At 40.0% G+C, this 26,374-nt stretch overlaps 1 protein-coding gene across 3 annotated transcripts in view; it reads left to right on the top strand.

The window, feature by feature from the left end:
• The window catches only part of SORT1 (sortilin 1), a 76,024-nt gene that overhangs the window by 15,183 nt on the left and 34,467 nt on the right, over positions 1–26,374 (top strand). For 2 of the 3 annotated variants that reach the window (XM_042462756.1, XM_042462754.1), the window contains exons 2-3: positions 19,096–19,155; positions 24,596–24,669. In XM_042462756.1, coding sequence (XP_042318690.1) covers positions 19,096–19,155; positions 24,596–24,669 — 134 coding nt within the window. Of the gene's footprint in view, positions 1–19,095; positions 19,156–23,208; positions 23,250–24,595; positions 24,670–26,374 lie in introns of those variants that run through there. The other variant, XM_042462755.1, reaches the window with a different exon arrangement.

The following is a 26,374-nucleotide window of genomic DNA, read 5'->3' as shown; positions in this document are numbered from 1 at the left end:
TCGTGGCTTTCCAGCGCTAGCGGCTGTGGCTTTTTCGGGTTGCGAAATCTTTCGGGTTATGAACGGCGCCGCGGAACGAATTAAATTCGTAACCCGGGGTACCACTGTATTTCCAAAAGATTCACATTCACTTAGGATATTCATATAGGACATAAAATAAACCAGTTCTTACAAGCTTCTGGCTACAAATTTGAAATGGAATATCACTCAAATTTAAGAATCTTAATGTGCATTGTTATTTTTGCATGCTTCAAGTTCTTTCTGACTTATGGTGATCCTAAGATGACCCTGTGATGGGGGTTTCTTGGCTAAGTTTGTGCAGAGAGGGTTTGCCTTTGTGTTCCTCTGAGCTTGAGATAGTGTGACTTGCCCAACGTCACCCATTGGGTTTTCATGGCTGAGTGGGGTTTCGAACCCTGGTCTCCAGAGTCCAAAGCTCAAACCACTACACCACACTGACATGCTCAATGGCCATAGTGTCCTTTTTTCTCATGCAGAAAGTAGCTATCAAAGGTGATGATGAGAGACCAATCACAGTACAGGTCATTTTAAATAGTGCATAAGCCTTGTGTATGTTTTACAACAGTATAAGTTAAAGTGGAATCCAATGGAGTAGTGCTTTTTCCTGATATCTAACTAAGGAACCTAACACGGAGAATAAAGATAGGAACTGGGAAAGGAAAAGAGGGTGAACAGCTGGCTGTTATAAGCACCCTTCTTGAGATTTTGTGAACGAAGTGCCCATAGCTCATAGATGGTTGCTAATAGTGCCAACAGGAACCTTTTACTTTTCAGTATCTCCATGTTCCAGCGGCTTTCCCAAACACTATACATAATTTAAATCAGGGTATAGGTTGATGACTATACATATAATGAATGAAATAGCAATAGCAAGTACATTTCTGTACTGCTTATCAGTGAACTAGCATCCCCTAAGCGGTTTACAATGTGTAAGCCAATTGCCCCCAACAAGCTGAATACTCATTTTACTGACCTAGGAAAGGATGGAAGGCTGAGTGGACCTTGGAGTCCTGCAGGTTGAACTCAAAACCTTGTGGCTGTGAGTGGCTGCAGTGCCGGCATTTAATCACTATACCATTAGGTCTCCATAAAAAGCTCCATGAAAGCCAGCATTGCTGAGTTTCTCAGTAGCAAAGAGGTAATTATGGGGCGAAGCAGACTGGCAACTTGGAGCGGCTCCTGGCAGCTCCAGTCCTGATCAACCCCTGATTGGCCAGGGACCATGGTGACCAGACGACCTGCTCTAAAAGCAGGTCGCTGCTACATTCCCAAATGAGCCACTGGCAGGAGCAGTTTTTTACCACTCCTTTTGTTGGCAGCTTTGGAACGCCTTAGATGACCTCAGAGTGGCTTCTGGATGATATGGGGCCATGTGTCATCTGCATGCCACACCTTCAAAGCAGCCAGAAGCTGCATCTTTTGGCCTGTGTGTTTTGGGCCTTTGTTTTATAACTAGATTAGAAAATTGGGTTACAGAGTGTTGATTCAGATGACCAGTTCTCCTATTACATATGGTGCTATGTTTATACAGTAGTGGGATTGCCTGCACCTGCAAGGCAAGAGGCTATGCTGGCAGTAGCAGTGCTGCTAGTAGGATTTCCCATGTCAACTTTTGCTGAGGAGCCAGGCTAAATGTGTTAAGCAGCCACTGGGTAGCAGCAGTAGTGGGTAGCACTGGTAAGGCATCTCTTAGACAACAGCAGTAGCACCATAGGTAAAACTTGTTAGTATTCCTCAGAAACAGGTGCTGTTAGCCCACTTTTGAATGTCTTTTACCATGAAAACACTGTTATGAGACTATCCAAATGAAACAAGCAATAGTGCCAGAAGGTGAAACTTCAAGGCTGGATAACACTCAATAAGCTACTGGAATACAGCAAAGGACATTATAAGTAGTGCTATGACAGCTGGACTCAATCTGAAAGTTCATTCAACTGTTGATTTGCTCAGAAGTGAAAGGAAAGTCCAAAGCTGCACGACACATATTTTAGGAACATGAAATGTGAGAAACAGGGGAAGCTAAACGTAGTAAAACAAGAAATGGAATGTATAAAATTGCAATGCATGGGTGATGTAAAGTTGACAGGAATAAAACATTTTGAGTGAGATAATTACACTGTTTTACTCAGTAAATGAAGTGACAATCTAAGAAGAGATAGGGTGGCATTAATAGTGAGGATAGCAAAAGCAGTAAAAGGATATAATGCAAACTCTCACCAAATAATATCAATAATACTTCAGGGAAAAGCCATTTATATAACCATAATCAATGTTTATGCTTCAGCTAAACAGAGAGACAGAAGGAATTGAAAGATTCTGTCTGGAGTTTAGGGGGAAATGATCACAGGACTTCTTATTAATCAGAGGTGATTGGAGATCAAAAGTAGGAAACGGAGCAGAATAAAAAATTGTAGAAAAAATTGACCTAGGGTCAAGAAATGAAGTGGGAGAGTGACTGTTTAATTTTGTGAGACCAACAATTGGTTCACTACAAACATATTCTTAAAGCAATCTAAGAGGCAGCTGGACTTTACCTGATGGCCAATATAGAAATCTACGTAATTGGAAGCAGATGGATAGAGAAGCTTCTTTCTTTCTGCCTAAACAAAAGCAGGAGGAGATTGTGGCATAGACCATGAAACTGTCTTACTTTGGCCAAATCATGGGTAGGCATGACTTACTAGATAAGACAATAATGCTTGGTAAGGGAGAAGGCAGTAGGAAAAGAAGAAAACTGCATAACAGATGGATATACTCACAAGGAAGCCATGGCCTTGAGTCTGCAAGATCTGAGCTGAGTTGTTGGTGACAGGGTTATTTGAAGGTCTCTCATTCATAGGGTTGCCATAAGTTGAAGTCAACATGACAGCAGTTCACAACAATATGTAGTTAACAACAATATGTAATGGTGTAGAAATAGAAAACTAAAGTATTGCTTAGACAGATGTTTTTCTTGGTGGACTTGGGTGTAAAAAAAACAGGGCTCAAAACTTAAATCATGAAAATTTTCAGTTGAAGTAATTTCAAATAATCTGAAATGACGTTGTTGTATGATCATTAATATCTCCAGATCCTGGAACAAGCCACTAGCTTTGTTACATACAATATAGCATAAGTCAGGTCAAGCTGACATGTACCATTCTCTCTTTAAATAACATGTTGGCACTCCACAGGTTGCATGCAACCCTCAAAGGCCTTTCCTGTGGTGAACCACAGTGGCGAAGACAAAAATTGTAGTTGCAGGCCTCCTTTCCACCCCAGCCCCAAGCCAGTGTGGGAAAGAGAGTCTGGTAGAGCACTACTGAGATAACTGCTGATATGCAGCATGCTGCATTTGGTGCTGCTGGTGGAAAGCATTCAGGGCACTTTTTAGCAGTAGTAGTGTTTAATCGTCCTCTTCTCTTGCATCAGAGAAAAACTGGGTTGGCCTCCTTTATTTGTCATTTGTATAGTCCTCTCTGCAGTCGATGTAATACTCCCTTATTGCATAAGACATAATTGAATACATAGTGATCCCTCATTGTTTGATAACTTTTGATTGGGAGTGGCAGTTCCAGAGTGAGGAATTGGTATCTAAATTTGAATAATGACATCCAAATGCCGTGTTTCCTTTGACTGAATTTCTTCTGGTTCATTCTTATTACTGACAAGATGCTAAGAAGCATGTCCTTATTCAGAAGGCCACTGAAAGTGAGGTTCTCTCACCTCAGAAATAAAAGGCAAGAAGCTCTGATCAGATTTATCAATAGAAATCCCAGCTGTCAAATATTCAAACACCTAGTTCAGGTAAAAAGATACTGATGAGATTGCAGTTGCGGCTGGGGAATTGTTGTGAAATGACATTTCAGGGATATGCCAGAAAAATAAAAGGTAGGGCGATGTTGACCTGGGATGATGTAAATATCCATTTATAGGGATGAAGTGTTAATACTAACAGATGCCTTTGTGATAATTCAGTTTATTTAAAGTGGCAGACTCAGCTATAGGTTAACATTTTGTGGCTAGATGTTAGATGTCAATAATTTAGATTCCAACAAGCTTCTTGCCAAGATGTGGGTAGAAGGATGCAAGAAAAGTGGATACAGTAGAGTCTTGATTATCGGTCCTTTGGTTATCCAACGTTCCAGATTATCTTACATCTCATGGTTCTTCGTGAGCATGTGTGCACACTCATGAAAAAGCATGGGACGTCGGATGATGGCATGGCAACTTGGTTTTCCTCAGCCCGAAGGGAATCCATGGACTCGCTTTGGGCTGAGGAAAATCAAGCCTCTCAGAAGAGGCCTGGGCTGAGCAGAGGAGAGGTCTGGGCACTCGGCTCAAGCCTCTTCTCAGACGCTTGAATTTCTTAAGCCTGCAGGGAGTCCATGGACTCCTTGCGAGCTGAGGAAATCCAAGCCGCCGAGAAGAGGCCTGGACTGAGTGCCCAGACCTCTTCTCCACACGGCTTGGATTCCTTCAGCCCGAAGGGAGTCCGCGGACTCCTTTTGGGCTGAGGAAATCCAAGCCTTGTTGAGGAGAAGCCTGGACCGAGTGCCCACGCCTCTTCTTGGTGTGGCTTGGATTCCTTCAGCCCAAAGGGAGTCCGCAGACTCCCTTCGGGCTGAGGAAATCCAAGCCACCGAGAAGAGGCCTGGACCGAACACCCAGACTTCCCCTCCGCACGGCTTGGATTTCTTCAGCCCGAAGGCAGTCTGCGGACTCCCTTCAGGCTGAAGAAATCCAAGCCTCAAATGAGAGGACTGGGCACTCGGCCCAGTCCTCTCCTTTGTGGCTTGGAACCGTGGCCCTCTCCTAACCTCGGCAGACTCCGCCCCCTGCAGCCCAGCCAGGGCAGAAGCCGCCACGGAGGAAGCAGGAGTCAGCAGGTAAGCAGGGAAGGAGGGAGGGAAGGAGACGGGGAGAGAAAGAAGGAGGGAGGGGACGGAGTTTTGTCATCAATGGTGGTGCGTGTCATCATTGGGAAGAACTTCTTGGCCCCTCCAGATATCCGAAGATAAGTTGGCCCGTTTATGTTAGATAATCAGAACTCTACTGTATATGAATTTATGGACTGTCATGGTCAGCATTCAGAATGTCCTATATCAAGAATGGAAGGATGTGTAGCCTTCCTGATACTGTTGACTTGCAATTCCCACTAGCCCTAGCCAATAGTGAGGAATGGTGGGATTTGGAGGGCTGCAGTTTGCTCACCCTTTTTCTAGATCATGTACATGTAATATGTTGCTAGAAAGGATCACCATGTGAGGATAAATACATTTTGTTTCCCCTCTGAGACTTGAAGACTGGCTTCCTCCGAAACTATGCTTAGCTGCACTGTAGCAGAATGATCCTTGACCACGAGAGAGGCTGTAATAATTATTTCTGTTCCCTAGTGGCAGTGGATAATGTCCAGTCTTCTAGCCTTCCAGTCTTCACTGCCAATAGTCATTGGATGGCTCACTCTGGCGGCCTCTAGAGAGCTGTGATGGCCACAAAGTGACTGGCTTGATTTTGCAGAGATCTAACCAGCCACTGATGCCTTGTTCTTAAAGATGGGCAACTGCACCAAAACAGGGCCATTTTCCCTTCTTCTTACTACCTCGTCAACCTGCATCACACTGATGTCACTTCCTGTTTCATTTTCTGTCATTTCCCAGTCATTGAGGGGAAAGCCAGGGCAAGCAGTGGTTTTATCTCCATTTTGGTTGTTTTGGGGCATTAAAATGTCCTGAATTGTGTGGTTTTTTTTTAAACAGGACTTGGAGTCACCAAGGACCACAAAAATATGTTTGGGAGTCCCATGTAACCTGCAGATCATACTTCTCTACCTCTGATCTGAGTTTCAGGATCCTTCACAGCATGTGGCATATCCACAGAGAGACCAGAGACACCAGTGTCCTAGATCATTTAAGTGTCTGGAATTGGAAATATTATTAGTCTACAAGCTATTTGGAATAACATTTGTGACACTGTGCATCTCATCTGACACATATCTTATGTAGGTAATAGTGGAACTGTCAGCAGTTGTAAAGATAATTAAAGAAATGTCACATCTTTTGCTACCAATGCTTGCCTGTCAAACTGAGGGAAGAAGCTTTCTCGGGTGCTTTTGCTTTTTGCCAATAGGCATTGATTGAACAATCTCTTTTCACTGTTAGAATTGTACATGTTGATACAGTCACCTGGTAAGCTAGATGAAAAACAAGATAATATATGTTATGAAATTCAGCAATTGCTACAAGATGTGTTTGATTTGCTGCTGTCCCTCTATAATTAAGTCTGGAAGGAACATGTTTTTCCAGATTAGTGGTGGAATGCCATCACTGTTGGGTATAGGTAATAGGTTACCTATTTGAAAATCTTTATTGGACTACACAGATCAAATATACCAGCATATGGCTTTGATATACAGTATTGGACATGCATGCTTATGGACTTTATGATTAGTAACTACATGGTCTTTGGTTTCTTGAACATAACACCCTCCTGGCAAATATCTACTCCAGTTTCTGTAAGCACTAGACCCTTGTTAATTACAGTTGGCCCTCTATATCCAAAGATTCTGCACCCACAGATTCAGCTATTCACAGCTTGAAAATAAGCTCCCCCAATCCCCCCCCCCCAAAATAAACGTTGATTTCACCATTTTATATACGGGATACCCTTTTCTATACCACTGTATATATTGGGACCTGATCATCCACCAATTATGGTATCCACAGGGAAACCTGGAACCAAACCACAGCAGATACCAAGGGCCCACTGTACTTGATAGAGTTGAAACTCTAGCAAACAAAAAGCTTCTTGAGACATGTGGTGTCAGCTGTGTATGTTGCTTTTACTATGAAAAGGTTTATAACATCTTTTCCATGACCTTTATAATTTGGATTGAGTAGTTTCAGTTTTATCTAGTCTATATTTTTGGGCAGGTGGAAGAGTTTCTTAAGGAAGTATCCTTCATGTGATTCTTCTTTCTAAAGATATGATTGCATCACTCCTTTCTATCTGTAACTGCCTCTGTGCAATTATTTTCAGGTATGTTGCAAGTCATCTATATGGGGAAATAGAGATCTCAAATGCTGCACGTTTAGAGAGTGTATCAGTCTGTGTATCTTGTATATGGCACATTCTAGCCTGGATACCACTGCTCCATAAAATCTCTTAATGCTGCCTTTCTTGTCACTCAAAACAGAGTGCAGTTACTGAAAAGTTTATTCCTGTCGTTTCGCCAGCATCTGTGGCTGGCATCTTCACATAATGCTGTCATGGAAGTGAGTGAGGTATATATACTGTATGACCCTTGGTTGGGAGAAAGTGATTTACATGTTAATCTCTGTGTTGGTCTGTCCTTAAATGACAAGGCTGAAGGTGAGGGGGATTTCCTGGCAGACAATGGATCATTAATTAAATAGGCACCTCCAGACCCCTGCCATGCCTGAATCGAGTGATCCAAGCATGGTAGGGGTCCGGTGGGGACTTGGGGGTCTTTCTCCCCCCTGACATGCCTAGATCAGCCAATCAAACATGGCAGGGGTCCAAGGGGACCTGCGGAGGTCTTTCTCCCCCCTGCTATGCCTGGATCACCCAATCCATGCATGGCAGGGGTCCAGAGGGGACCCACAAGGGCCCTCTCATGGGGGAGGGGTTATTTGCTATTTTTCCATATTCGCAGGGGTGCTTTGTCCTTAACCCTTGCAAATATGGAGGGATGACTGTATGTGTTTTCTGATTATTTTAGGTGACCCCTGTGAAAGGGTTGTTCGACCCCCAAAGAAGTCGTGGCCCACAGGTTGAGAACCGCTGCTGTAGCTGGTGATGTTAAACACTGCTAAGATATCAAGGAGAATCAGTAGTAGTTCAAGATATTTAACTTAAACTTTTAAATAAACATGCAAATATGTAAAGAAAAAAATCAAACTGTTGATCACTTTATTTATTCATGTAGCAAATTTATACAGACTGAACATAAACGCCATGACACGTGGTTGCAATGGTACACTGAATCTGTATAAAAAGTATAGACATCTGCATGAAACTGGTGGAAACATAAATCTTTAAAATGGCTGACAATGGCTGCATGTGCACTGTAGAAATAATGCAGTTTACCACCACTGTAACTGCCATGGCGCAATGCTATGGGCTCCTGGGATTTATAGTTGTGGCACCTGAGCTCTCTGACAGTAAAGACTAAATATCTCACAAAATTTGAAATCCCAGGATTCCACAGCATTTAGCCATGGCAGTTAAAGTCACGTCAACCTGGATTATTTCTGCTGTGCAGATGCAACCAATGATGAAGTTAAAATCTTCTGGGATTTTAAGATTCAAATTGATAAACAATTACAATATAATCTGTAAAACATAACAGTAATTGAGAAAAAGTATGTTTAGGTTATAGATGTGGCACTCCCTGGGGATAGCAGAATAAAAAAAATAGAAGGAAATGATTATGAAATATCAAGTCTTACAAATTGAGATTTAGTGTCTCCAAATGAAAAAGAAAACAACTATAGTTCCAGTATTAATAGGAGCTCTGGGAGCAATTCCAAAAACTTTCCAAACTATCTGAATGAAACCACTATGGAACATTTCACATTATCCAGTGATACCTCATTGATTCCTAAGAATCCAAATAAATAATGGCCCAAAATTGCAACTAGTAACATCTGGTGGAATGTAAAACTAAGAACAGTAACATTTTGTTTGTGCACCTGTAAATACTTTTTTAAAAATACACATATAAAAGATCATACCTATGTCTTATCTAGTACAACATGTGCCTGAAAATTAGATGTGATCAAGTTATTCAAAAATATCTAGGCAGTGGGAGGAAAAGATGTCCATTAAGTGAAGAGTACCATAGAAGAGGAGGTTACCTGCTTCTCTTACACATTTATTACTGTATTGTTTTACTTCACGGAGTTTATAAGATGCTGCTGGAGCAAATTTAAATTCAGGTGTAATCCACAAGCAAATGAAAAATTACTCCGTCTTCCATTTATTCATCAAACTTACTTATGAAGCACTTTTCAAGACCGAGTACCCAAACTTAGTGGCATTCCCGCACCAGATGTTACCGGGTGCCAGGGGCAGGACTTCAAGGGGTGGGACCACAGCTAAAGCCAGAGGTCCAAAACACCCTGCAGAAATAATCCAGTCTAAGACTGCTTTAACTGCCGTTGCTCAGTGCTAGGGGATCTTGGGAATTGTAGTTTATTGTGGCACGAGAGCTCTCTGGCTTAATATCTCACCAACCTACAAATCTCAGGATCCCACAGCATTCAGTTCTGGCAGTTAAAGTGGTGCCAAACTGGATTATTTCTGCAGTGCAGATGCAGCCCTAACACCAGTGGCTGAATAGTATTATTTTGTGGATTTTGGATGTTACTGTACTTTGCTATATGGCCAGAATAAGAGTCAGTGTAGTGTATTGTTTTGAATGTTGGACTAGGGAGACAGGGTTTGATTCCCTGCTCCGGCAAGAAACTCACTTGCTGACTTTGGGCAAGTCACACTCTCTCAGCTTCAGGGGATGTCAATGGAAACTCCTATGACAGGTTTGTTGTGTTTGAGACACAAGTGTGGTGTAGTGGTTTGAGTGTTGGGTTAGTTATCTGGAAGATCAGGGTTCAATCCCTCATGAAGCCACAGAAATCCACCCAGCAACCTTGAGCAAATCACACTCTCTCAGCCTCAAATCTACATTTGTACATCCTACTTTCTGTCTAGGAGGAATCTCAAAATGTGCTCCCTTTTGGACATGACTAAGAAGCATGAATTTATATTCATATTAAGTGTCTCTAGCTTAAGCTTTATATTACCATATATATTCGACTATAAGTTGAGAAATTTATGCCCCAAAATTGACCCTAAAATTTTGGGTAGACTTATATAAGAAAGCTCCTAAAGCAAGCAAACCTAATGCCCCATTCTCCACTGAACACCAGTTCCTTCCTCCTCCAGTCCGTTTTTCAAGCCTCTCTCTCTGCTCCGTTTTGCAAACCCTGGCTTCCTATGGAAAAATCTCCCCATTTAAACCCACTTGCTTCTCTGGTCCATTTTGCAAGCCCTGGCTTCCCATGGAAAAAACTCCCCATTTAAATCCACTTGCTTCTCTTTCTGGTCCCTTTTGCAAGACCTAGCTTCCTATGGAAATAAAACTCTTTATTTAAATCCATCTCTCCAGTCCCTTTTGCAAGACCTTGCTTCCTATGGAAACAACTCTCCATTCAAATCCACTTGCTTCCTTTCTCAATCCAATGTTAAAACTTCTCCTTCAGCACCTGGGAATCAGTTGGGAGAGGTCCAGAGAAGAAGGGACGGAAGTGGTATTTCCCCCTTTCCATCCTTCCTTATAGCCCTCTACGTTTTACCCTCAACTTATCCACGGGTTATATCAAAATCCAGGATTTTGACCCTGAAACCTTCCTTCAACTTATACATGAGGTCAACTTGTACATGAATATATACGGTAAGTGTTTTTAGTCCAACATTTTTCTTGAATATCCAACATTTTGTGATGCCTTATCCTCCTTTTCTCATGACCTAGATGTTTTTCTGCATGTCTGACATTTTGCAGGGCCTTCTCCTTCTTTGTGGTTAGATGACCAGATGTCCTCCTTTTTCAGGACACATACTACATTTTAACCTTCTGCCCAGAAGGAATTTCAGAATGTCCTCCATTTGGAGCATCTCTAAGAAGCATGAATTTATATTTATATTAAGTGTTCCTAGCTCTTCTTTGGTCATGTCCTACACTATTTCTTGAATGTCCAAAGTTTTGGGGTGCCTTGTTCTCCTTCGCAGCTAGGACAACAACTAATCGCCTTGTCCAGCAAGACATTAAAATCAAGGTTTTAAAAAATTAGATTGGTCAGAATTAGCAACAAGAGGAAGCCATGATGCTCATTTGGGCTCCCAGCTTAGGCCTCATATAGACAGCCCAAAATAAAGCTGCTTTGAGTCACTTTGGAGGTATGCTATTTAAATGATGCATGCGTACTAAGGGTCCGGAAGTTGCGCCAATGCTGCGCTCCAGTCCTTAGGACTGGATCGTGGCTTTGGCACGGATTCAAGACTCTTAGGTTGCATGCATCATTTAAACAACATACCTCCAAAGTGACACGAAGCAGCTTTATTTTGGCCAGTCTGTACAGGGCCTTAGTTAGCTAAATTTAGCCAAGGGAGAGGCAATTAAGGATCACTCTCTCAGCTCCAGGCCACCACATGTCTCCAGCTTTGTGCTGTGCACGGTTTGCACTCCTCATTGCCAGACAACACAAAACACACAGACACACAATTCCTCCACATGCCTCTTGAAAGAGAGTGGAGAACTGGCACAAGAGCACAACTGCTTTTTAGAGGCAACAGTTTCTATCTGTGGGGCTTCCTCTTTGGAGAGCCATGAGGCATGAAGTGTCTGGCTTCTTGCATTCACTGTCTCACACAACAAACAAATGTAGACATTCCCATGTTATTCATGCTGTTTCTTGCAATGGCAAGAAAGGGTGACCAGATATTGTCCTAACCACAGAGAAGGAAGGATAAGACACCATTCAAGAACATGTAGGACTAAAAAAAACTTAATATGAAACTTAATCTAAAACACTTATTATACATAGAAATTAATATTTTCGTTATGCTCCTGGACAAAAGGAGGAAATGTAGGCTGTGTCCTGGAAAAGGAGGACATCTGCTTGCCTAACAACAAAGAAAGACAAGGGACTGCACCACAAAATGTGTGATGCTAAGAACAATGTTGGACTATAAATAAAACACAGATAATATAAAATTTAAGTTAAAAATACTTAATATAAATATAAATTCAGGCTTTTTAGTCGTGCTCAAAATAGAGGACATTCTGGAAAAGGAGGACATATGGAAAGGGAAGACAAAGCACCACAAAATGGAAGATGAAGGACCAAAAAACAAACCACTTTGTATAAAACTTAAGCTTTAATATAGTTTTAAACTCATCCTTCTTAATGGCCCCATACAGACAGGCCAAAATAAAGCTGCTTCGGGTCACTTTGAAGGTATGCTGTTTACATGATGCATGTGTCCTAATAGTCCGGAAGCTGCGCCAAAGCTGCACTCTAGTCCTTAGGACTGGATTGTGGCTTTGGCACGGCTCCTGGACTCCTAGGATGCATGCATCATTTAAACAGCATGTCTCCAAAGTGACCTGAAGCAGCTTTATTTTGGCCTGTCTGTATGGGGCCAATAATGCTCAAAATGGAGGACATTCTGAAATTTCTCTTGGGCAGAAGTTTGAAATGTAGGATGTGTCCTGCAAAAGGAGGATTCCTGGTCACCTTACAAAGGAGGACAAGCTACCTGGTGGCGTAGTGGTTTGTGTGTTGCCCTATGACTCTGGAGACCAGGGTTCAATTCCCTCGTGGCTACAGGAAACCCACTGGGTGACCTTGGGCCAGTCCTACTCTCCCAGTGGCAAAGCCCCTCTGAGGAAACTTGCCAAGAAAACCCAGTGATTAGTTCATCCTCTGTACTAATTAAGGATGGATGCAATGACCAAATGGGCCCAGGACTGTGGGAGGGAAATTGAATTAGAACAGTGGGAGAAATCCTGGAATATGAGAATGAAATACTCTAATTAGCAATATGTCAGAGAAAGTTATTACAAAATCTTATACAGGTGATATTTAACACCCGAAAAAAAAAAAAAAAAAAATAAGACGGGCCAATAAGATCTGCTGGGACTGTAAAAAAAACATTGGCACCTTCTACCATTTATGGTGGCTATGCGACAAAGCAAAAACTTTTTGGAAAAAAGTGCAGAAGGAAATTAATGAAATCTTGGGAGTTAAACTAAAGTTTAACACAGTGACAATAATATTATGTATGTTCGATGGAGATGTGGAAACAAGGTTTGGGAAAATCACATTTTATATGTTAACACCTGTGAGACTTGTTTTTGCGAGAGGTTAGAAGTCAGATAAAGCAATAGAAATTGAAGAATGGAGACTAAAGCTATTTCATATGATGGAACTAGATTTAATTTCACATAAAATGGAAAATCAAGATAGCTCCAAATGCAGGTCAAGCTGGGAATCTGTCATACAATTTATTGGAAAAAATGGGGGGGAAAGGGCTAATTGGACCTCAAATATGGATGAAATTGTATAAAAATTATGATAAGTCATTAGAATTTGTAAGGAAAACAAGGGACATATTATATGTCAATGTAATTTTTAATTTTTTCAGTGTGTGTTCCTCTGCAAATTGGAGTAGATAGAGATCAGTAAGCCAGAGTATGTGAGAAATGAAACACAAGAGTTGAAATTGAGGTGAAAAGGGGATTTCCTCTTAAGTAGAAGAATCTAAATAATTAATTAGATTTTCAATAGAAACTGAGGTAAAGCCTACATATGTTACTCAACTGGTTCTTTTTTTGCATTACAACTAAAATTTATTAAGAATTGTGGGAATGTGGCGTGGGAGATAAGCGAGTGTGCTATCTGCATTCATTGTAAGTGTCACATGACGGTATGTGTATTAATAATGTTGAAAATCGTTCTAGGTTTCTTTGGGGGATATAGGGAGTGGTATCCAAATAATAGACTAAATCAAAGTAAGAAATGTTAAATAAGAAGGGAGGAATTTGGGAATGTATTTTATAAAGAATAAAGCTGTGATTATTGTAAAAAATGTTATGATTGTTGTTTATAGTGTATTAAAATTAATAAAATATATCGGGGGGAAAGAAAACCCAGTGATAGGGTGCAGAATCTACTTGAAGGTTCACACCACCACCACCACCACCCCACTGCAAAAACACTCAGAGGATGCCAATAGCAAACTCCCTCTAGCAAACCTTGCAAAGAAAACCCCAGGAAAAGACTTAAAAGCCACACGACAGCCCCCCATGCAAAAATACTCTCTCAGCCTTTGAGGATGCATCAGGGATGGGCCAGCCATGCCTCCCCACCTTTCCCCCCTGTGGCTGCCACATGCCAGCTCAGATGGCTTCGTGTGCCATAAACGGTACACGTGCCATAGGTTCACCAACATGATACTAGACTACTGTTTACTAGAGTAAACAGCAGCCTTCTGTCATAACACGAATGAGGCTTAAATCACATGATACATTCATGATTCTTTTCTCCCTGCTTATTTTAAAACTGAAGCAGCCTGTGAGTCTGAGCAGTAGACAGATGTGCTAAGAGGGTACATAATCCTTTCCATTCTTATACCTTTTTAGCTTAAAATCACCTTTTCTAATGCTTTTTGTATCCAAGGTAGCGAAAGAAAAGAGAAAGCAGTTTGAAGAGGGCAATTTTGAATGGAAATCTAATTAAGCTGCCGTTCCTCTTCAACTCAAATCTGCAGCCTGGAATTAAAAAATGATAACAGTATGCATATACAGATAAATGAATCATTAAAATTCACATAGTATGTTCCATGAGTTTGAGTTCCCTGACAGTTTTTACTCCTTGAAACCTGTGTAATGCAAAACAGAAGCTGTTGTTCTATCATTCCAAGATATAAACCAGCATCACTGTTTCTTGCTTAGAGACGTGTGTCATTGCAAAGGAAGGAAAACAATTACAAATGCAAAAACAAAGACATTAAATACAGCTCCCCCACACCTTAGAATTTTAAAGGTGACCCCAAATTATGTTTCAACCTGCTTACACAACTGCAAAAGCTATGGTGAGGCTTTTCATAGGTCAGCAAGCTGGGCTCTGATCATAGCTCAGACACTGCCATAAACTAGAAAACAGAGAACTGGCCTTGCTTCTCTGAGATAGGAAATGCCGGCATGAGTACCATCATTCTTTATGTAGTAGTACTGTATGGCTCCCACATCTGCAGGGGGTACATTCCCAGAGTTATCATGGAAATGAAAACCACAGGTAATAGCAAACCCTATTGGAAGGAATGATTTCCAGCAGAAATTGACCATGGAGTCATGCAGGAGGTCCTAGAGATTTCTACAGAGAACACCATTCTAGGCATGTCTAGGTTTTCCAGTGCAGCTCTATCGTCAACCTCTGCCAGATGACCATAAAAAAGTCTAGAGACAACCAATTTTTTTGGACGGGGGTAAGTGAAAGATAGATTGGATTGTGACTCTGAAGACCAGGATTCAATTCCCAGATTGGCCATAAAATCCACTGGGTGACCTTGGGCAAGTCATACTCGCTCAGCCTCAGGAAAAAGCAATAGCAAACCTCCCCTGAACAAATCTTGCTAAGAAAACCCCATGATATGTTTGTCTTAGGGTCACCATAAGTTGGAAAAGACTTGAAGGCACAAAATACAACACATGCACACACACACGCATATCTGTACAGCACTAGAAAAGTATCCAAAACACACAACACAAAAAGGAAAAGAAGCAGTGTACTAAAATGCTATGTTTGCTGAACTAAACTGGATAACAGCAAAGCAAGATAAAGCGTTCCATTCTTAAGAATCAAGATGTGACTGCTAATTCCCAGTGGAAAGGACAAGGGTGCTAACTACTGCAGACCACAGTAGGTTTTCAAAAAATGATTTCTCTATGGCCATAGCTCAAGTCCTAGACATATAGGTGGGAGTAAGGTTATAGCTTGCCTTTCAACCACATAAATATTTTATCAGGATGGCTGAAAGATACTGAACATTGAAAAAACCATTAGTGTAGAGATCTGCAGTTGTCCAATTCTTACAAACAGTTTCTCTTTCCGAAGCTTATCGCACACATTATTTTCTCCATTATGCGAACGGGAAGGGGACGCTCGGGGATGCGCCCGACCGAGAAAAAACGGATTTTATCACACAATAAACCATCCCCAAAATGGCCCCGTTCTGTCCCCTAGCGCCAAGCCATCCCCATTCAGTGTTGAGGAGCATCATTTTGGTCGGCCGGAAGCCTTCCGACCTGAAAATTTGTCGTGCCTCGGCATTGAATGGGGACGGCTTGGCACCAGGGGATGGAATAGAGCCATTTTGAGGATGATTTGCTGTGCGATAAAATCCGTTTTTTCTCAGTTTTGCGTGGCCCCGAGCAGCCCACTCCTATGTCAGGGAAAATAATGTGTGCAATAAGCTTCTCCAAATGATATTTTCAAACTTTTCCTTGTTCCCAACACCATTTCCATTTCAGGCCTGGGGGACAGATGAGCTCTTCCTTATTTTTATTTATCTCAAGGCAGTATTCCTATATGTAATTTTCTCTGTGCGGTGGCAGGGAAGGACACAGAAACAAAACTTGAACTAGGTTGAATGATATCTAGAGCATAACATTTGTACTGGTCCAAATATGCATCATACTTCCCTGTGGCTTTCTGATATTATTTTAATCTCAGAGGACAAGGAAGGACTACCAAAAACTGCATTCTGTAACACGTCTCATTTGAAAAGTGATTTAAGAAAGAGCTAAAATAGAAAAACTGTCAAAAGCAGTTTTGAGAAACAGATTGCTAGATGCTACGGGGTTAAATTACCCTTCTTGGCTATGAAAACATGGCTGTAATTAGTAACTAGTTTGCAGAATGGTGAGGTTGCTAAGAACTATTTCTGTATAGACCACTCCCTCAATAAAGGAATGGAAGGGCCACAGCAGTATTCCTGAATTGTTTGAAACTGCACTTCATTCAGAGATATGTTTAGCTTTCCTAAGAAATGTTAAACCACTCAGTTAAAATTAGGTAACAGAAGCAGAGACAAATTTGAGGAAAGTGTATAGGAGCATAACAAACTGAGGAAAGAAGCTAAAAAGTAAGAACATTAATTATAATACCAGAATATGTTTATAATACACATTAATCTAGTACTGACATCACAGACAACATCCAGGTTATTCAACAATACTTTCTTGCTCAGTACCTATTACCATGATTACTGTATATACTCATGTATAAGTCTGGAAATTGTAGTCCAAAAATTGACTAAAAAAAACTTAGGCTGACTTATCCATGGGTCAATGTAAGTACCCTTATCAAAAAGGCAACCATGCCCTGGTGAAAGGTGAGAGCTTAATCTCTTGTCAGAGCACCTAAAAGAAGCATCAGTCCCCTCTAATATCTCATCCATCCAGTCTTTAGGGTGAGCACAAACAGTTACACCTATCAAAAATTTTAAAGATCTTTAACATTGTTTTCCTTTGCTTTATCCTTTACATCCTTTGTTACATGTTGCTAAGTTTTACTCTCAACTTATCCATGGGTCGTATCACAATCCATACATTTTGTCCCCAAAACCTGCCCTTGCCCTATACGTGAGATTGACTTATAGTCGAGTATACAGTATATGGTATGTCCAAAAGAATCTAAAATGTCTTCCTTTGCTGCAATGTCAGTAACACCTGTGCAAAGGTGTTTGTCAGTTAATCAGTTTCTGATAAAGAAGAAATGACATTTCCTATTAGTTATTTTTAAAATATTTGCCTGAGTGCTATTTGTCTGAAGTGCCTGTAAGCCACAGACAGAAGTCTTTCAGTTTCTTTTTTCACCGTTCTGTAACCATTTCCAGGTGTTTCCCATCTTAGTTTTTTTTTCTGTGTTCCTAATATACTGTCCAGGTAGTTGTTTTGTCAGGCTTCAAGATGATCTTTCTTAATTTATTTTTATAGGCATCTTTACTTTTGGTGATATATTTGTGCAAATTTATTTATTAATTAATTAAAATATTTATACTCTGCCCTATATCAAAAAGCTCAGGGCAGCTTACACAAAAGTTTTGCATAGCCACCAATAATATGTAGTATATACTGCTGATCAATATCAGTTCAAGAGTACAAAGTGTGATTTGATGTCATAATTTCTAAGATTTAAAAAGACCCTAGTAATATTGTCATCTATATCTACCTTTTCCTTTGCCTGGCACTCAAGGTGGCTTTGTTGTTGTTAGCTGCCCTTGAGTCTGCCCCGACTCATGGCAACCCTGTCGATTAGACATCTCCAAGCCCCTTATCCTCCATTGCTCTGCTTAAGTCCTGTGGATGTAGGCCCATGACCTTCCTAATTGAGTATGCTCATCTGGCGTGCAGTCTTCCTTTCTTTCTACTGCCCTCCATGTTTCCTAGCATTAATGTCTTTTCAAGTGAGGCATGCCTTCTCATGATGTGGCAAAGTATGAAAGCCTTGGTTTTGTCATCTTGGCTTTCAGGGGGAATTCTGGTGTGATGTGTTCAAGGGCCCATTTGTTTGTCTTTTTGGCCATCCATGATATCCTCAGTATTCTTCTCCAGCACCACATCTCAAATGGATTAATTTTCTTCGTACCTACTTTTTTCACTGTCCAGCTCTTGCATCCATACATGGTTATAGGGAATACTATGACTTGGACGATTCTGACTTTAGTGCTCTTTAAGATCTTATCTAATTCTTTCATAGCTGCCCTTCCTGGGTTCCTAGGTGGCATACCTAGATGCTATAGTGTGGTTTTTGAATTTGGTTAGGCTTCTGGTTTAGCAGGAATATACACATAGTAGAGAATGGATTAACACATAAGCTTGTACATTGACAAAAAAGTTAAAATGGTGCTATTAACACACTGTTGGATATTTCCAAATGCAAGGAATAATTTGAGACAGCATATGCAAAGCTATGAGGCCAGTCAGTGGTAATTACAACCTGCCTGCAGCCCATGCAGTTTCCTGTGCATGCTTGTGACATAGAATGAGCACTCCACTTGTGTGTTGTTTGCCTGGTTTCAGACTGTGTCTGAAATCTTTCCCAGTTTTCCCAAGCCTACAGATCCAACAAATTCCTGCAGTCACTCGGTAAAAAGAAAGAATAAACATGTGGCAGTATATTAAATGCTAGGGCAATTATGGATCTAGAAAAGCTTCATTCAAACCTTTATTTTATGAGAGGTATTTTAATTCAAATCTGCATGGAGAGAGAAATCTAAGTAAATGGCATTGAGAAATCAGTGGATCAGTTCTTTGTAGTTTGTCTTATCTGGTCACTTAAACTCAACAGCTATAATTTTCAAATGGTGTTTCGACTGACAGTGCCTAATATTGAATTTGTTCACAAGTAATATTTTCTATCACTCTAAAAGCAAAAGGAAGGGATTATTTGCTTTCTTACATGGGTTTCAATAGCAAGATCTGAATTGTATTTATAATTCTCTTTACAGCGTGTCTTCAATGACCTCAGTGGCTCAGTATCCCTCTCCTGGATTGGAGACAGCACTGGGGTAAGTAATAAAATATCTAAAGAGAATAGAAGTACAATGTGTGAAGTAATAGTTCTGTCCAGTGCCTGACTCAGTACCTTCAAGTACTGGACACTTTAACTTTAATCTTCCCACATAGCAATGCTGCCTGATTGGTAATGAAGAGTGACTTTCCCAGATATAGGTACTGCAAGTCATACAAGTTTTTCCTTTACTTATTACTATCCATCCCATGGCCAGAGATGATGATGTGAAGCCATGTAGGTGTTGACATGTTGTGTAACTCCCTCTGAGTTTGGTAAAAAGCATCCAGTTGCTCATCTAGACTTGAAGTGAGAAAATTACCTCAGACTTGAGGTTGTGCCAAAGAGGAAGAAATATTCACCACCCCTTTCTTCATATCCTGCACAGAGATGCCTGTTCCTCAGAAGCAAGATGCTCAGAATGTTTTAGGATTTAATCAAGTGTTTATGAGCAGCAAAAGAGTTGGTAGAAAGTCATTTTAGACTCTGAGATAAAATCAAGATTGCAGCATTGCTTGTCCATTTCTAGTTTAGGACAAATATCAGTATAGACATCTACTTCCTGGAAGCAAATACCACAAAACTACTAAAACTGCTTCAGAATGTATGCCATGCAGTACTGTATGTCCCCCATATCCACATGGGATATGTTTGTGGACTTTCCATGGAAACACAAAGTCCAAATAGTAGCAAACTCTATTGAAATGAATGACTTTTGGCAGAAGCCTACAATAGAGTTGTGCTGGAGGACTTAGAAATGCTTAAAGAAAGCACCTCTCTAAGAATCTCTAGAGATCCTCCAGTATGAGTCTGTGGTGCACCCCTGGCAGAAGCATACCATAGAATCACACGGAGAACCTAGAAAATGCCTAGGGAGAACTTATTTTTTGGACAGGGGTAAGTGAAATCCACAAAAGTTTTGTACCTTTATTGGCCAACCAAAATGCACAAAATACATCTTAAAAGTTTTTGGAACCTCACTGGTTTCTCCATCAGGCAAAACAAAATAACCTACTATAAATTTCATTTCCTTTAACCGTATTTTCCATTAACCCATCTGTGTATTGTAGCCAGAATTCTTAACCTCTTTAACCCTAGCTTTCTTTACTTTTTCTTCACTTTATATTTAACATTTAGGTTTCTTTTCCTGCCATGCAAATTTAAGTTAATCTCCCTGCCATTGCTTATATGGTATACCAGTTACCAAAACCAGTTTCATCTGAAACAGGAATATCATACTAAGCAAAGCAATAATTTACAGCACAGAAATTTCCTTCCAACAATGAAAATTTAATCTCTCCCCTCTTAGCATGTCCTTCTCAATATCATTCTGTATCTTATCATTGTACAGTAATTTTGAAACAACATAAAATTCATATTCATCATAGCAATGCTCAAATATATAGCTTCCTTCTCAGTTGCAAAACTCAATTTTCTCAAATAAATAAAAAGACTGAGATAAGTATGGTGGTGATGTGCTGCCCTGATCTGAACAGTCTGTGCTCATTTCTTCACTGATATGTTAACTTAAGCCTTGATTCTGGGGTCCAAGACATAGTGTGTTTTTTGCTTTTAAATCAAGAGCTTGTAAATATTTATTTTCTCACTTCTTGATCCAAGAAGGAAGGCAGCTCACCAAGGTATGACTCTCACCACCAAAATGGAAGACATCTCTTCAAATGTAGATTAAATAGTTAATTTAAATGTACGTAGATTAAATAGTTTGAAACAGACCGGCTGTAAAAGCTGACTTCTGGGCAACTTGGGGTCATGACGTTCTGAAGCCGCATGCCCCCAAGTTGTCTAGAAGCCACCCACATTCAGATGGGGGTAGCTTCAAGCTGCTCCAGGGGCATGGCGTTTTGATGATTCACACCCCAGGTGCGGCTTGAAGCTGCCCTGGGGTTGCAACGGGGCCACCTAAGGCAGCTTTTTGCTGGCTCAAATAGGAGCAGATCTTTTCCACAGGGCAGATTGGGGCCGTGGCATGTGCTTGCTATGGCTCTGGAGTGAGCAGCTCTGGGGAGGCCCCAATCCACCCTTTTCGGGCCATCTATTCAGCCCCTACGTGATTAAGAAAGTGCTGCTTTTCACAGGTCCCATGTCCTTTAAAAGGCTTGCTGCAAACGACCTAAGCTTGTTGGTATTTCTGAGACTCCCTGCCGCTTAAACTTGCTTTCTGACTGATATAAATTTATTGGTCTCTTAATGATGAGTACGTTTTTGGAGCACGCATGGGCAATTTCACACTACTCTCCTTATTTGCTGGCTGAAGCTTGTCTCCTAGACAGTATTTCAGTCATTTTAGCTTTCCCTGTCTGTGAAGCTTCCAGCAAAGACATCCATCCACCATTGTTCTCCACCCAGAAGCTCAGTTCATCTGAAGCTCAGAGTTGAGAAAAGAGCTACTTGAGGTGGGAAAGGGAAGTGAAGGCACCTTAAGATTCAGCTGTGGATTGGAGAAACACTTCTCAATATTACATCTCAGGCTGCTTCATTCACTGTTCACCAGTCCCAGTAAGGGAAGAGTGAACCCATCATGTGCCTTTCTCCTGTGTAGATAAAGACAAAAAGGGCCGGGGACCAATGATAATAGGGGATGGAATGCCAGTGAGACATCCTTTGGCTCTCCAGAGTTGTCTCAGGAAGCGTTCTGGCCTGCAGGACCAATAACAATAGCAAGTACATTTCTATACCGCTTATCGGTGCACTTAAGCACTCCCTAAGCAGTTTACAAAGTGTAAGCTAATTGCCCCCAACAATCTGGGTACTCATTTTAGCGACCTTGATAAGCAGTAGGATAAGCATTGTTACAATATCATCAGAAGAGGCCCTTTTCTGTGTGCCTTTAATAATAATAATAATAATAATAATAATAATAATAATAATATAATTTTTATTACTTTTTATCAATTTCCACGTAATACAACATTGCCATATTACTAACATTAATAACATTACATTACATCTACATACAACATCAACATTACATTAACCTTCAACAACATTTAACCACCCCCATTGACGAAACACAACATAAATAGTCCCTCTAACACTATTTCTTAAAAAACAAAAAACAAATACTTTACTTCCTGCTCATTATGGTTTCTTCAAAATGTTGCTTATTTTCTACTTTGTTCTATCTTAAATTTCATCTAACTGTTTTTCTCCACAGAATATACCAACTTTTTCCTTTACTTTACAAAATACAACATAAAAATTATTTCTTGTTTTGCTTAACCTCCATATTAAATGTATTGGGTTAATTCTTATTTCTTCAGGTTATGACCTCCGTTAATACAATCAAAAACTTACCAAATTTAAGTAATCTTTCAGAATTTTTTTCTTATCTAGTTTTCCTCCTTGTCTGTTTGTAATTTCTGTCCTTATTCTATTCCCTTTTCATATTATGTTCTTTATTAAATCAAAATTCCATTTTTTCTTCAGGAATTCATAAAATAATTCCCATTCTTTCCTGATACAATCTTCGCTTTTGTCCTTCATCCAACTTGTCAGCTTATCCATTTCTGCTACTTCAAAGACTTTAAACATCCATTGTTCCATTGATGGGACATTTTTCGATTTCCAAGCCTTCATTATTATTATTATTATTCCTTACCCTCCTCCTTCCTAAGGCTCGAAGTTGGGTACAACATAGATTAAAATACAATATATAACAAAACATATGAAACCGTTTAAACGTATAGGCTAAAACTCATAAACATAGCATTAAGATAACCATTACACATTAAAATCATCCAGACATATTAATAAAAATATACCATTTTAAAATTCATAGAATGATCTGTAGTGGCAGCTCAGCTTTGGAATGTGTTCTCATGGGAGGTTTCCCTGGCACCACAATGAGCATTTTTGGTGAGTGGGGGCACTATGTCAAAATCCTACTATTTGTACAAATGTTTAAAAAATATTTTATTTTTTAAAAAATTATTTCAGTGTAATGCTGGCTGTCAGTTTGAAGCCTCTCAGTGTTACTTCATTTGTTTAAATAACAATATTTGTTTATTCTAAATTGTGTTATTTTATGTAGATTTTACTTACACTGTCCTGAGACTCCTCTCTAGGATGAAGGTACCATAATTAAATTATTTGTGCACATAACCATTGCAGCCAATACAGAATGGGTTAGGACAGAGATTTATTACTAGATCACCTATATAGATTCTTTTCTGATGGTAATGTCTACTTAATCACAGATTATAATTTTAGTTGCAATCCTCATTGGGTTGACTGGCAAATTAGCTGTTCATATAGTTTCTAAAACCAAGGGGCAGTCTTGGGCATTTTAGTCTCAGAATTCAGAGTTCAAACAGAGTTCAAAGAAGGACTGAATTACAAGTTCAGGATCTTCTGTACAGTACTAACATCTTGAATTGTCATGCACTTCCTGTAATCCAATATTTGTACCAACTAAACAAATGCTTCAGTGCCTCAACCCTTTAAAGTAATGTCTGCTGATTAAAAGCTTGCTGGCCCTGCTTCTTAGCTGGTGGTCAAGTAAAACAATTCAAGAGAAGAGTAACATAGATTTATGTTGTCTAGTAACGATATATATATATATAAATTTATCACATTGTTAATATATAAAAAGTTTGTGGCACAGTTGTAGGCTGCAATAATGATACCAGTCAGTAGAATTCTATCTCATGACATAGCTTAGTTATTGTCTAAGAAACCTGAATCAGATCAGTCACATCTATCAGGGAGGAAATGAATTATCCTCTCTCTGGTGGTTCAGGGACATTTTGACACTTCAGATCAAGGTATTTTAAATGTTATGTGACTGCCCTAAGAAGGATTTTCCAAAGATTATCAAGCAAACATTACAAACCTGTAATGTTTGATAAAACATTTTTGAAACAAAGTCAAAATGATTTCCAGTTTATTTTCTGTATTCTGTTTGTCTTTCAAGAAGCAAATATAAAAAGCAGTTTTGTGCTGATTGTGCTTGTATTAAAGGTAAAGATAGCCCCTTGACATGAATGTCTAGTCATAACCGACTGTAGGGGGTGGTGCTCATCTCCATTTCTAAGCTGAAGAGCCAGTGTTGTCTGAGGACTGCTCTGGTGGTCATGTGGCCAGCATGATTGCACTGAACGCTGTTACCTTCCCACCAAAGTGGTACCTATCTATCTACTTGCATTTGCATGCTTTTGAACTGCTAGGTTGGCAAAAGCTAGGACTAGTGACAGGAGCTCACCCCATCATGCAGCACCTGGGCCCTGAACTGCCAACATTCCAATCTTCTGATTATCAGAACTGGTGTCTTAACCACTAAGCTACTACATCCCTTGCTTGAATTACCAAATGTAATTTTATCCTTATTGAAATGGGAGTTTCTTATCCTTAAAATAGTGCAAGTGCCAGCTGTTCTCTCAAGTCTATCAGAGCTAACAAACTGTTCTCCCTCTCTCCAGGTTATTCTTGTATTGACAACATTTCAGGTACCACTGCTGATTGTGACTGTTGGGCAGTCTAAACTCTACCGAAGGTATGGATATTATTACTGTGAACTTAGTGCACACATTGCAGTCCTCCCTTCTTGAAGTCAAGAGTTTGCTGCCAAATCCCACATATGGAGCAGCCTTAGATTGCCTAGATAGAGCAGTTAGGAATGGACTTATGTTCTAGTAAGAAAAATCCTATTTAAAATGTCAGTGATGAGCCGCATTGGGCTCATTCCTCAAGACCAGCATGTATCCTGTGTGTATTTGAAACTCTTAGGGCATCCATCTGATACAGTATGTATTGGGTTCTTACAAGTTGACTTTAAAAAGTCAGTAGTGTGTTTCTGCAGCAACTGCTGAGAAAAGCCATACTAACTGAATATGGTGACATGCCAGATGACCTTTTATGTGTCAGAAGCAGCTGTCTTTTGGGCTTGTTCAAACCTATGCTTGCCTTCTAAACAAAGAATACACTACTTTGTCTTAACTGAAATATAAATGCATGGGTTCAGCATTCTTTTCACATAGTTCACCTTAATGAGTGTCCATAAACCCATCCCACTCTCTCGGTTGATAGTTGATATTTGTCCTGGCTACCTTTCCAGGTGTCAAAAGTTTGAGAGTACTGGAAGTGTTCACCACCCTCTTACTTTTCCTCATGTTTTGTCATGGACCAAAACTCTTAATCTTTATCATCTACAGTTACTAGTCAGACAGAAGCAAAAATAAAACAATACAAAACTGAACAAAAATTCTCCTGCAGGAGTCTTGATATACAGTATTTATCAATCCCTAGGCTTGGTTTGTAAATTATAGTTGCCATGCAGAGGTTCTTTAAATAGATGTTCCAAACTGTATCTCTCTCCCTTGTTCAGGTGACAATGTCTTTATTGTCTTTCAAATGTCAGGCAAAGTCTGTTTGGCTTTTATAGATGTTTAAGGGACTTGAGGAAGTACAGTAATGGGTTGAATGAGGAAAAACAAAGTAAAACTAAATCAAGGCAAGATGGAGGTGTTTATTGTTAAGGGTTCTAACTGGGGTTGGAGATGTATCAGCCAGTCCTGAATGGGGTTACACTCTCCCTGAAATACTGTTATTCACTATATCACAGCTTGAGGGGTACATCTGGGGTTCATCTAGGAGTGTTCATATTACAACTATACTGAAGAAGGAGGAGGAGTGAAAATAAGAAGAAGGAATATCAACAATCTAAGATATGCAGATGACACAATAATGCTAGCAAAAAACCTCCCAGACTTGGAACAACTACTTAGGAAGATCAAGAAAGAAAGAACATAAAGAAAACAAAAATAATGACCATGAAGAATCTACACATATTCCATCTAGGCTATGAAGAAATAGAAATAGTAAAAGAATTTTCATACCTGGAATCAAACATTGATAGATATGGGGACTGCAGCCAGGAAATCAGAATATTAAGAATGGGGAAGGTGATTATGAAAGAACTGGAAAAGATCCTAAAATGCAAAGATATACAACTGAGTACAAAAGTTAGAGTCATGCAATTATTATTATTATTATATTAACCTTTATTTATAAAGCGCTGTAAATTTACACAGCGCTGTACATACAATCTTTTTAATTGGACGGTTCCCTGCCCTAAGGCTTACAATCTAAAAAGACATGACACAGAAGGGGAAGGGGATGAGGGCCAACAGTTCTTCTCTACCTCCGAGGCCTGGATCAGGGGAGATAGACTGGAGGGAGGACATAGCAATACAAGAAAT

Source organism: Sceloporus undulatus, chromosome 4 (assembly GCF_019175285.1).
Source record: "Sceloporus undulatus isolate JIND9_A2432 ecotype Alabama chromosome 4, SceUnd_v1.1, whole genome shotgun sequence".
NCBI lineage: Eukaryota > Metazoa > Chordata > Lepidosauria > Squamata > Phrynosomatidae > Sceloporus > Sceloporus undulatus.
This window is presented reverse-complemented; position numbering and strand designations above follow the sequence as displayed.